General features: G+C 51.1%; 1 protein-coding gene across 12 annotated transcripts in view; it reads left to right on the plus strand.

The window, feature by feature from the left end:
- The window catches only part of ppfia2 (PTPRF interacting protein alpha 2), a 52,014-nt gene that overhangs the window by 12,839 nt on the left and 25,750 nt on the right, over positions 1 to 13,425 (plus strand). Inside the window, exon 1 of one of the 12 annotated variants that reach the window (XM_029825637.1) lies at positions 8,060 to 8,585. The exons of 9 other annotated variants lie outside the window; for them this stretch is intronic. In XM_029825637.1, the coding sequence (XP_029681497.1) occupies positions 8,502 to 8,585 (84 nt within the window). In that variant the 5' untranslated portion in view covers positions 8,060 to 8,501. Of the gene's footprint in view, positions 1 to 8,059; positions 8,586 to 13,425 lie in introns of those variants that run through there. 2 more of the 12 variants (XM_029825638.1, XM_029825639.1) reach the window with 2 other exon arrangements.

The raw sequence follows: 13,425 nt of genomic DNA on the forward strand, positions 1-13,425 counted from the left end.
CAGCTCCACCGTAGTTTAAACGGCCAGTACAGACAAAAGGACAGTGCACAGATGGCCGGTGGGTACTAATGAGACGAGGGGAGGACAGAGGACGTCCTTGACCTTCACACAGTGACTGTGGCTGCGTGCTGAACGCCATAAGGAAGACCCCCCCCAACACTCACCACCCTGACAGCCTGTGCTGTACACAGTCTGCTAGCGCCGCGTTATAGCGTCCTTGTTGCGCTCTTGGGTTTCTGGCTCCTGCTATGAAGACAAAAGAGGCTGATCGGGCTGACGTTGTGGCGGGGGTGATCACAGTTTACGTATTCGCCACTTTAACAGGGAGGGTGACTCATCCCGCCGCTCGCATACGGCGCTGGACCATATAGGACTTAAACCGTCGAGTTTACTCCCGGTAGGACTCAGATTCCCTCTTGCATTAAGACGATGGTTTAAGCTGCGGACACATTCACGCCAACGCGCCCCAGGTCTACAGACTCCGTTTGTGTCCTCAGGCTAACGCCAAAGCACCAGAGCTGCCACTCAGAGGGGCCTCAGGACACGGTGGGGTCGTACAGGGTCACAGCAGCAACCTTGTTGCCCACAGGGCCGCTGGTCAAGGAGAAAGGAAAAGCCCCTCACCGTCCTCTCCGTAGCTGCTCTATATCATTTTGGAACGTGGGGTCGCACCTCTGGTCGCACCTTAGCACAGAGGTTGTAGACCCCTGGCCTTCCACAAGCCATACCGCGAAAAAACGGAAGGAAAATTGCATCATGGGACGGCGATGCTGTCTTTCTTTGCTCGTATTTCCAGTTTATTAACCTGGGAATGCCGGGCGGCTCAATGGACTTTTAAATAAATAAATAAAGGGAGCGACCTCTGACCTGTCGCCGCCGCCGCCGTGGCCTAAGTCCACTTCTGGATCTCATTTTAATGCGTCGTTAAACCGGAAGAGCAGCTTCGGGACACTGCTGGTCCATCTGGACGCTAAGGTAACAGATCGTAGCCTCACGGCTGGTATTTAAATGCCAGACGTCTGCAGACGGGACGCACCTGAGCAAGGACGACCTTTCTGAGGTGGAGAGATCGGTGGTCAGTGTGGAGGAGGGGCGGCCAGCCAGGGTAAGCAGAACCCCCCCGATCCAGGGATCTGGAGCTCTTTAACTCTGTTGCTCTCACGCAAAGAAAATCTGCAGCAACTTTGATGAAATTTGACCACAAATTCCCACAGGGACCATCTAACTAAAAGCTATTTTTAGAGGCTGTACTCTCAGCTGATGCCCCCCCCACCACTCCCACCCCCAGCACCACAACCACCACCACACACACCCACAGCGGTGGAGATGCGCCTGCGGCCTGACAGCGTTTTGCCGCAGCTCAGCTGGATTTTCAGAAGGGAAAAAACCAGGATGGAGGTTTAAAAAAAGAATTGGGCCGACACAGCAGCGTGGAGGTTTCAACCTTTCTAGAATTTTTAACCCCTTTTTAACAAACTCGCCAATTACGAACAAACAACGAAGAGACTCAAATTGGTCAGGCGATTTTTCGGCTTCTAAATGATAATTCCGGGTTTCAAGCTTGCTCACCAGTCCACCAACTCCAGTGCTGCAGCGCTAACAGCCTAGCTCTAAGCTAGGTCCACTCATTTATGCATTGTCTGCTATTGGTGGACCAGTTCTGGACCAGTTCCACGACTCGCCACCAAAAGAGGAGCAGGAGTCGTGGAGTCCAAAAGGAGACGGTTGAATGTCTCCTGCCTGAAAGGTCTCAACACCAGAATCCACACTTTCCTTCCAGTACTACAACAGCAGGAGGTGTGAAATGTCGCAGCGCTAAAGGTCATTTCCTGCTTCAGCAGTTGCCAGCAGGAAAATGGCGGCGTCTGTGCTGAGGCTGAGCGAGTGTCAGTGGTCAGAGGGCCAAGAACACGGTAGCCAAGAGGGGCCCCCGGGTTTAATTAAAGGTCCACATGTCCTGTAGTACTGGACCAGGTTATCCAGCAGGGTTAATGTCCTGGAACCTGAGGTGTTTGTACGCTTAACTAAACATCCTGAGCCTGAGTGTAGTTTTAGTGTGTTCTCACCTTAACATCTGACTGAAACCGAGTTTTTATGATTTAGTGAATATTAACTTTTTCAGTTAGGATAGAATTGACAAAATGGTTTTACAAAGAGATCTTTCAATAATCCTCAATTTAAACTCTGCATCCTTCATCTTTATAGTTACTATATACATACATATATACAGTGTATGTGTGTGTTTGTGTATATATGTATACACACACCCATATATATATATATATATATATCCAAGAGGATTTGCAAATTAACTGTCAGCGGATTTTAAATTCTGTTTGACGAATGTTGGGGTGTAGGTGTTCTTCATTTGAATACCTGCGCTATATATATATATATATATATATATATATATATATATATATATATATATATATATATATTACTATAATAATATGAACACAATATCTGATTGTAATCTCAGATTCAGATCATTTCTAATCCTTGTACGATTCTGCCACCTAGTGGCCAAAACAGGCAGCGCAGGTATTCAAATGAAGAACACCTACACCCCAACATTCGTCAAACAGAACTTAAAATCCGCTGACAGTTAATTTGCAAATCCTCTTGGATCCCTGTGAAGTTGGTTGATTAGAAGCTGACACAATCCTGAACGTTATTACCGCGGTGGAGGTTTTCAGCACAGGTGTAATACCAGTCGCGATCCAACAGGGGGCGCCATCAGACAAACCGTGAAGCTTTTATTGAGACGTTCAGACCTGAGCTCGTGTTTCCTTTTAATATCCTCTGATGCGTCCGAAGACGCCGGTAAACTAACAGCCCCATTGATCCTGTTCAGATAATTCCATCAGTGGGAGCATGAATCATCTCTACAAGGATGCTTTTTCATTTCGTGCTGGTCTTTTGTAATGTCATTATCACGAAATATTAACCTTTGGATTGTTGGCCCAAGTACCAATTCGGGACGCGGGTCTCTGAGGCAGAACTGTAACAGGTCCCAACCAAGAAGCATTTAGCTAGGCCCGACCTAAGGACCTGTCCGATCCCTCTTCTTTCCAAAGTAAAGGACACGTTGGAGGTGCGAGTGACATTAAAATGCAGTAGTCGGTCAGGTCTTTGGGAGTTCTGTGGAGTTTTGTTCCACAAACCACAATTCTCTGCGATGAGGATTTATCACCCTCCGGTGCTGTGTTTTCTTCTTCCAGCTAAGCTAACATTTCAACCATTATTCCTTATTGCACGACTTTAACCTTATTTCCTTCTGGGTTTTTTTAAAATCAGACCACTATTTAAACATTGTAAAAGCGCCATTTCCTGTCTCAAAAATGAGGTTTTCTCTGTGGGTGGGGGATAATGAGAAAGTTATGAGATTGCTCTTTTCGCCGTGCATCTCTGGCGAAGACTGATGAGGCTGAAGTTGCAAATAAAGTAAAAACAATCATGTGCGAGCGCGGCGCTCGAGCAAGCTGGATTAAACAAATTCCCTCATTGAAGATTGATGGTGTCAATCTTCCGCTTCATTTCGGTCCCACTTCTGGATCTCCAGCTTCCTGCTCCATCCTGGAGAAACTTGGCTGCTGATTAAGGCCCAGTGCGCACGCTAATGGCAGCAGCTCACAATGGCTGCAATAAAACGCGCTTTAAAACACAAATTAGCGCTTCAGCTCGACGGCGTCGGCACGTCTCGGAAGCCTCTCGGAAATCAGGAAGGGTTCTAGTTAGAGGGACAAAGTAAGGGTCCACTAATTGGTTAAATGTCCTCGTGGAAGACTGCAAATGGACAGATTATAGCGCTACAGCCGTATGCTAGCTCCCCTTCGCGGGGTTTATTACGCCACCACGCTGTTTTTCCAGTTTCCATCCGTCTTCGGGGGTGTTTTTGGCGCTCGCACATGTCAGCGTTTTAAAAAACCGCCTCGCTGGAATCTCCAAGAACCCTCAAACCGATGATGGAATTGCTCGGAGCTTGAGACTGCGCGGCCCCCTGCTGGGATGGCGAGGCAGCCGCCCCACTTAACGTTGCCCCGGACTCCATTTAAACAGCACCAGCCACCCACTCAGAGCTCCGAGGATGGATGGCGGCGTGCGTTCGCGTCCACGTCTAAGTGCTCGTTAAATTCCAAAACTTGTTAAGCTGTCTGCCGCCCCCTGGAAGAAAGTCCAACTAGTTTTATCACGCTGTAACAAAAACGTCACTACATTAGTCGTTAGCCTGCCAGGGTTTAAGGGCCCGGCTGACCGCAGCAGAATCCTCTAGAGGGGGGGGTGGCTGCTTCTGTGGGGGCGTCAATGGTCAACTAGAGTTTGTCTCTACGGTCGAGGCAGTAAAAGGAGCCAAATGTAGAGAGAAACGACGTGACGGACGCTGACTCGTCTGTTTTTTAGCTGCGTTTGGGGACCAGACGGACATTGGATGTGTCCTGAGTCATGTTGGTCTTTCTCCTTTAGTATAGGTTGTGCTGTCATGCTAGCAGCCTCGTGTTCTAGCTAGCTTCAATATTGACAGGTTCTGCCTCTTGTAGTTCGTATCGTAGCCCGCTAGAGGCCGCCAAATGTCACGATCTGGACCCCGAATGCTCCTCTGATCGAAAGTATGACTCAGCAAGTTTGAAAAGTTGCTCATTTTCAACTTCCGACTCAGGAAATGTGAATCCTGAGTCGTCGGGCGCTCAGCCGGTTCCAGGTTATTCTCCAGTCAGCAAAAAGGCGAAGCTCCATGGCGACGGCTGCACGTTACTTGTGGGTGTTTTCAGCACACTGACTCATCCAACTTTGAGTCTGATTTATGAATTTTCTCGTGGAGAAACCTCAAAAAAAGCTGCTTCACGCTGGAGGGTGTGTTTAAAAATCAGTTTTTTCAAAAAACCAATTTGTCTTCTATAATTTTGAGGGGTTGTGAACCAGAAACCTTCTGAAATGAGGGTGTTTATTTTGTAAAATAAGATGGATGGAGTGTGAGGAAAGTGTGACAGGACCAACTCTTGTTTCCTCCATCAGGAACCATAAAGACCCATAAAGACTTTGAGCCATTCCGAGCCGAGGAGAGCGGGAATTGCTCTCTCCTCTAAAGTTTCCTTTCCTCTTTGCTTTGATGTGGGATCAGACACGGAACAGACGAGGCGAGACCAACTTCCCAGGGAGACGGAATCAAAAGCAGGAAGTCCGAGGTGCCTTCAAGGTCTCGGTGATGGAACTAAAACAACTTCCTGCTTCTCCACGTCACTGAAGATGGAAGAGATCAGCCAAAAGCCGGCGGACATCGGCCTCGGCTTTAGATCCTGCTTCTTAAATCCTCATTTTTATGCATTTGTGGTCAAATGCAGATGCTAAATGAGCCACCTGTTGCCTCTGATGTAGGAGGTCATCAGATCGGCTCCTCTTAAACCTACGCGGTGTAAATGCAAACGCCTCCACCACCTCCGCCTCCTCCAGGCCTGAAGGAAGACGAAGCATTCCCGCCGAACCTTCTTCTTCTTCTCATTTACGGCACGTTTGTGTTGCTGCTCTCTGTGGACGTCCCCTTCAGAATTTTCATCTTCTCTTAAGAAAATGGTAATTTTCCTCTTCGCACTGTTGCGGGACCACGAACACCAACGCCACAGGGTGAATCTGTGCATTTATCCCCACGCTGCACCCGCACGCCAACTCCCAGCGAGTTGGAAAACTCCCCCGCGTATCGAGTTATTCCAAGTTCTGGACGCTCTCGAATGTGTCGCCAGTGACGGGGCTGAACCCGCGGCCCCCGCCTGATCACCCCCCCCCCCCTCACAGGGAACCTATGACCTTTCCAGACGGGCACGCCGACCCGCCAGACGGTTGATTCGACATGAGCACGTGAGGGAAACTCGGCGGTGAAATCTGAACGCCTCCCTCGTGGCGAGCTTCCACTCCGCCTGACGGTTGTGCTCTTTAGCGGTTTCCTGAGGAAGCTCCCGCTCGGCGCCGGCGCCCTAAAGGGCCGCGTCTCCAGTCGGCTCGTTAACGCTCGCTGCTCGACGCGCTGAATCGGGCCGGCTGACAGCGGCGTTTACGCTAATGACGCCGCCGTCTCCCCGGTGCTGTGTTCCCTCAGCGATTCGCGCGCGCTGCATATCAAATATTCCCCTCTGGAAGGGTCTATTTACAGAAACATGTAATAAACTGGAAGTGACAGCAGCAAGGGGGTTACGTCACAATAGCCTGTCATCGCCATGGTTCCCTTTGATCTGTTCTCATGGATCACACGTATCGCTTTACATGCAGCTTCCACGGATATTTTAAGCGAGATGTTGCTGATTCCAGCTGTAAATGTAGCCGCTTTTTAAACAGTTTTAGCTACTAGCATGATAGCAATGTTTCCCCTCAAAGTTTTTAAGGGCATTCTGGCCGATCAGAGTTTTAGCAGGCTTTTAAACCTAGCCTGGGTGCACATGTATAGCATCACAGCGCTAGTTAGGCTGCACATTTACGCAGTAGATGCACAATGAATTTTCAACATCCTGTTGCCTCATTTGTCAGTCTTGAGCGAGCATTTCGTGCCGAGTTTCACTTTTTTTTCCCACTTACGTAAAGATGCTAACAACTTGTGATGTGCTGCCGCTGTGCGATTTGCATTTTCCAACTACTGTAAACAACCTAACCTCACAGCATCTCGCTAGACGTATTCAGTGGCCACGCTCCTCATTACTTATGCAGAAAGGTTGTTTTTCTTCCCTTGCTTGGAACTCATTTGCAGTTAAAACAAACGTGCTGGCAGCTAGCAGCTCGGTTAGCGCGCATAGATGCGGCGGTGTGAGTTAAGCTATTATTTACGCACGCCATTGTGTTAGCGTGGCCCTGGTGTTCTAAAAGGCCATCGATCAGAGTTGCGTGCCGCTGGATTCCAGCTTTAGGTTAAAATGCTTTCTTAAAGCGGTGTCACACCTTCGCTAACTGCTAATTAGCTTGCCTTATTTCACCACCTGACAGACGAGTCAAAGGTTTGAAGCCAGCCAGGTCAGACATGGGCTTTCAAACCAAAAATCAATCTGTTTGAGCCATTTGATCGATGAAACCCGGCGTATGTGAGTGTTTTCTGTTCCCTCTGGGGAGCGGGACGTGCACGCCGACCCGCCCTCTCAGGTGTTTGGCAGGCGGAAACAGCCACGAATGAGCATTTCGACGCGATATCGATGCCAAATATCAAAAAGTCGGTTGAAATCACACCGTAATCCAACCTTGATGAATCCCAAAACCCCCCTGGGCCGCGACACTTCAGGAAACGACCACGTTAAGACAAAGAGTCCTGAGAGAGGATTGAGGGTCCACAGCCAATAGGAAACGAGCGGAGCTTCACCCGCGCACATCTGTACGGTGACGTCAGAGCACGGCGGTCACTTTACGCGAGCGACACACGCGAGATTAGTGCTCGTCGTTTCTTCCCCCCTTTTAATAATCCCTGGGCGTGCGTCTCATTTGATCCAAAGTAGCGTGAAGCCGAACCAGAGCTCCGCTTTTACACAAACGTGACTTAAATACGCGGAATCGGACGCGGCCTTTGGGAGTTCACCGGGATATAAATGGCTCCAACGGGATTTACACGGGAGGTGAATGTAGGTCGATCTGTCGAGCAAAACGGTCGACATTTTTAATCTGGACACATGAGCGTATCCCCGCCATGGCGCCCGCTGATTTATGGTTAATCACATCACTGTTGGTCAGATTAGGTCGCTAAATGGATGCAGGCGAGCAGCCAGGGAGTTCCCGTCAAAATCAGTCCTGATGGAGGGGCAAGTGGACCTTTCCCTGGGTTCTTGGCCTCTTGTAGCTTAGATTTAATTAGCATTTGTGCTATTTGCGTCCTCTTCAGTCGTCAGAGTGTGCAGGCCTTCTCTTCTTTAATTAATTAAAAAGTAGTGATTAATTCTCATATTCTGTGGGTTCGGTGAACGTCGGCCAGTTTGGACCAATCAGAGAAGCCCAGAACTGCAGACCCCGCCCACTGGATTAGCCCTTTTAATGAAGGGTGGACTCACCTGAGCGGAACTAAAGTCAGCTCGTTCCCGAGGGGGCGTGTCTACCTGCGGGGTTCCAGAATCGGCGCGGCCGTTTCCCAGTGCGTGATCACGGAGGCTCCCGCGCGTCGCTGCCGGATGCTCCGCCTGTCTATTGGCGGATCCCGGGGAGGGAGGCGATAATCCGCGCACGCACGGAGGCAGAGCTGCGCTGCGCGGCCGCCCGGACGCCATGGAGCCGCCGTCTCTCCGCGGATTTCCCTCCGCAGGCGCCGAACGACGCGCGCCGCAACCGCCCGCACGCAAATAAGGAGGTGCGGAGAGTTGCGTGCCCGTCCCCTACTTTTTCTTTAAAAAATTTCCGCTCCGGGGCGTCGCTGATATTAACCGGAGCTGCGCGCCCGCTGATGCCGGGGGCGAGGCGGCGGATCGGGGGCTGATCCGCGTGCTCGCCTCGGTGTGCACGCTGAACGGACGGCGCCAGCTCTGGATTGTTTTCCCAACCGAGGAATGATGATTTTCTCCGACATGAGCGCGGGGACCAACTCCCCCAAGGTGCACCCGCCGAACGGGACCAGGTTTTACACCTTCCAGGCAAGTTGCTCTTCATCCTCCACCTGCTCCTCCTCCTCCTCCTCCTGGCCCCTTACCCGTGTGGCTTCAGGGCTTCTGCTCTTGCACGTCTCTTCTATAAGCGGTTGCGCGTGCAGGCTGGATGTTATTTTGTGTCTCTATTGGAAAATGTGCATCTTTAACGCCTGCTGGGTGGGGGGCTTGTTGTTTTTTCCCCCTTCTTTTACACCAGCTGACAACAGAAAACTACCCCATCAGTTTCCCTCTTCAGCTCGTTGAATAAATCATCTGGAGTTGTGAGAGAGTAGAACTCCGAGTTCATCAGGATCCAGCCACTGTAAAATAATGATGTATTATTCATGGAGCGCCCAGCCTGTGGCTCTGGGTTTGACTCCTGCTCCAGTTCTGCTGTCCTTGGTGTGTGTGTGTGTGTGTGTGTGTGTGTGTGTGTGTGTGCGTGTGTGTGTGTGTGTTGGGGGGGGTATCAATCCAGCTTCTTCCACATGATTCCTGTTCTGTCTGTGGTCGGAGGGAAGGAAACGTTGCTGCGACTGAGGCTTTTTTTAGGTCTGTTTAGGATGTAAACTCACCCAGGTTTTTGGCAGCCAGGTGGTGGTTCCACGCGTGCAGGATGGCTCCAGCGTCTAGCGCTGAGATCCCTGACCGGATCCTCTCCGCGCCCTCTCGTAATCACTTTCTGCGACGTCACGCTCAGGCCCAGAGATTTCTAGTGAAATCCCCCCCACCGCCGCCTCTGCGCCGGCTTCTCATCTAGGCTCTTTAGGGGCGGCCGCCCTGAGGGGCTGGTACCTGCTGGAGAAGCTCTTGTGATATCTGCAAATCAAAGCAGTCTGACTTCACGAATTCCAGTGGCAGGAAATCCCCACCAAGGGGATTTCGGAGCGCTGCCACTTCCCTGCAGCCTCCCGGGTCCAGCCGTCTTGTTTAGGTCCAAACGCCTCCTTTCAGCCTGTTTACCAGGTCCTGATGATACTCATTAAGTCTGATTACGCCTTTGCATTTATACGCTGAGGAGAAGTGAATGAAATTGCAACGCGGGCGCCTTTTTGTGGGCTGGGTGCCATCAGCCGGGGGACGGAGTCGTCCGCTGGGCCAGTTGTGGTGTCTGGTGTACTGGCACCGGTCCACAGCCTCACAGGGTCGACCCGTATCTCTTTAATGACCTTTAGAGGCCACTGGGGTGGCACATTAAGAGGATTCATGGACACAAGGGGGCTAAATTAGCCTCTCTGTGTTTGCTAACCTGCAGTTTTGTGCCATAAAATTGATGTCGGAACAGTAAAAACTAGTGTTGCGCCTCCAGACGGTGCTTCGTCAGCAGGTTTTAATGAACCCGGAGTTGTGTTTGGTTTCTTAAAGCGCTGGTGCGAAATAGCTACTGTTGCGACCAGTCTGGAGGATCTTCAGCGCTGCGTGTCCACGATAAACTCTGGGCTTTTAGCTGAACAATGGCAAACTTTAACTTTCACTAACCCTCTGCAACACAAGCAAAAAGCTAATGATGAGCAGCTCCTTGGAGCTAAGCTTTTACTCATATCATATAATGTTTCACTCTCCATTCCTCTTTCTTGTCTTCTTTCAACCATCCACTAAATCTTAGATGGCAGGGAGGTGCGTTGGTGTCCCTGGGGCTGTAGCTGTTTCCAGGGGCGTTAGTTTGGCTGAATTTTTATAAAACCGACTGATGATAAGCCATCACAGAAAAAAAAAAACGGATTTAAATTCAGCATTTCAGTGGCAGAAAGGCTTGTTTTAGTGTTTTCATACTGAAGAATGAGACTGTTGATGCAACGGCTGTGTGACATTCGGTGTTATTTGTGGAGAATGTTGTTGCCGGCAGCGTCGTAAACCCACCGGGCCGTGTTAGCGGGGTGCTGGCGAACGCCCCCTTTGATGTGATGCAAGTTTCCCGGGTGAACGCGCCGCTCGGACATGAGGAGTTCAAGAGAGGCCGCAGCAGCGGCGCCGTTACGGCAGCAGGAAACCCTGAAGCTCTTTCTCTCTTCAGAGAGCCGTTAAAGCAGATGGGGTCCGTGCTGCGTTTGTGCTCCCTGGGAAATGTTCCTTCGGCCACCTTCGGCCTGGCAATTTACCGGTGGGTAAACGCAACTATTGCCCGTCCGTGTTGCTGGGTTTTTCCTCCCTCCGCCAGCTTTTCACTTGGAAATCCTCACGTTTGCGTGGGGGCACCAGGCCGGCAGCGGGGCTCCGCCCCCTGGACGACCCCCACACGTGTCGCAGGGGCACGAAGGGTTTCGCCTGGACAGATAAGGCAACTGTTGCCTGGGCAACTAAGGCGACTTGTTTCTTAAATGGCAGATCAGAGTTGGAAGCACTTTTCTCTGTCACAGTGACATCACACACGTGCCCAGGACACACACTGGGACACACACTGGGACACACACTGGGACACACACTCGGACACACACACTGGGACACACACTGGGACACACACTGGGACACACACTCGGACACACACTCGGACACACACTGTGACGCTGTTGTGTGGTTTCCTGAGTGCTGCGTTGTCCTATTTTCTTGTTCTTCTTTTTTTTTTTTTTTTTTAATCAAGCGCTTGTACATTTAAAATCTGGCCCGGGCAGATGGGGGAGCACAGTTTGACCCACTTTGACGGATTCCGCACCGATTAAAAGGATGAGTGAGCATTCGAAAGCAAGACGCCCCTGTGCACGTATGCGTCGTCAGAGCGTGCATGCGCGCGTGTGTGTGTGTGTGTGTGTGTGTGTGTGTGTGTGTGTGTGTGTGTGTGACAGCGAAGGTCAGCAGGGATCCCAGACTTGTTGCTCAGAAGCCTGGACGGTCTTTTTCCTCCGTGAAAAGCAGAGACAAGGTGGATTATGCTAATGCTAATCTTCATGAATGATAAGAATCCATAAATTCATGTTTAAAATATCGTGCAGCACCAGTTTCATTAAAAGGCCGGGACGCTGCCCGTGTGTTTCCCAACACCTATCGGTGTAATTTGTTCGTGCCAGCCTCAGCGTGAGACGTTCCCTCACCCCCACTGTCTGTTAGCAACATTCTGCTTCCCCCCGCCACTGCGCACATGGCGATACCGTGCGCTCTGAATAATGCAGCGGCAGTAAAACCCTCCCCCCCTGCACTACGGCAGGTCGCTGATCCAGAACCCGCCATAAAACCCCGACAGGCATCCCTTCAGTGCTGCAGGAGCCGGCGCGCTTTGACCTCTGACCCCAAGCGTCAGCAATGAAGTTCATGTTGGATGACTTTCCTCTGCGTCCGACATGAGGAAACGGGTTAACAACGCGGGTCCGAGGGGGTCGTTGTCGCACGTCATGCAGGTCTAGATGGTTAAATCTGAGGTCCTTCTCTCAGCCTCTGAATCAAACCCCATAAAAATCAATAAGTCTCTCTGCAGGCTCACAGGGATCAACGAGATCACAGAGATCACCTCCCTCCTTTCTGAGCCACAACCACCCCTACGCAAAGGGCTGGTTTCTGCCTGCCCAGGGAGCCGGCAGAGAACAACCAAGACCTCCGCGGGAGCATCCTGAGCAGAAAACGGAAAATCCAACACAAAGCAATTTGTGGCAAGAGCCCCCTCAGGTGCCCCGGGCGCGTCGGTCCATTTAGGTTCAGTAATGAAAGTGTCCAGTGTGACAGCTGGCAGAGGACGGGTGGACGGGGCACCTGGGAGATCTTCAGGGCCTGGAAATTAACATCCAATCACGTTGAAGGACAAACTCATTTTTTCCCCTTTTGTTTGGTGGCTCCTCTCTAATGAAACGGGCTGTTAATCTAAAATCGGGGCTGTGAAACAATCGGCCGTCGACTTAATTCCAGCGAGTTAAAACTGCTGCGGAGCCATGTTTAAGTGTTGTTAGCCGCAGCCCAAGGGCCACGCGAGTCCTCCCTTTAGCCTGAGAGCTCCAGCCTAAATCACTCCTGACTGTTGCTCCCGAGGTGACGTCTGGGGAATTGAAGCACTTTTCTGAAATATACCATCGATATTGCGGCTAAAATTAGCCCAGATTTAAGTCCAAACCTGACCTTCGGTACCATCTGCCTCTGTAGCCATCTCGACTGTCATTAGCGTCCCCGGCCTGTGCTAATGCGAGCTGACAGTTAACCCGGCGTGACGGAGCTCTGACCAGTCCCCCTGTTAGGCCCTGCAGGCCTTCTCATCCCTCACTGGAAGGGAGCGGCACCTGCTACACACTCATCACTGCGACAAGCCGCCCGGCTGCCCCGCAAAGGTCTCGGCATCCACCCTCCGTTGCCGTGGAGACCGCGCTCGGCTCAGGCTGGAGGATTGACTTTGTCACACCGAGTGGTGTCTGGAAAGGGAGGGAAAATGGGAGACTGGACTGCCAAACTTGTTCGGTTTGCTCTGAATCAGCCTCCACACATTCTTGCTAATGACGGCACTGCACGTGGTGGCTACAGCGCACGCTAGCTAGCAGATTTCCTCCAGCACAGGAGTGGATCCAGAGGCCATTAATGATTACAGCTGGGATTTGACTGCAACAGGCTTCATTATTTACAAATCCAGCTGGGCTCGCACGCCTGCAAAATAGCTTAGCTTCGGCCTAGCATGCGTTTAATGCTAAGGCTCATGTTCGGATTCGATTTGCACTTAAATTGCCGACCGCCAGCAAAACAAAAACAGATTAAAAACAGAATATTCCGCCGTCTCCCAAACAGGGAAGGTCTTGAAGGTTTCCCAGAAGGGGGCAGGATTATGTGGGTTGTGACCAACATGGCCCGCTCCTGTCGGAGCGCCAGTTGCCAAAGTCTGCCACCTCGTTCCTCGGATAAGCCAGGTCGGATATTTCTCCTCCCTGGGAAGAATGTCACG

The sequence above is a fragment of the Takifugu rubripes genome, chromosome 18 (genome assembly GCF_901000725.2).
Source record: "Takifugu rubripes chromosome 18, fTakRub1.2, whole genome shotgun sequence".
Taxonomy (NCBI): Eukaryota; Metazoa; Chordata; class Actinopteri; order Tetraodontiformes; family Tetraodontidae; genus Takifugu; species Takifugu rubripes.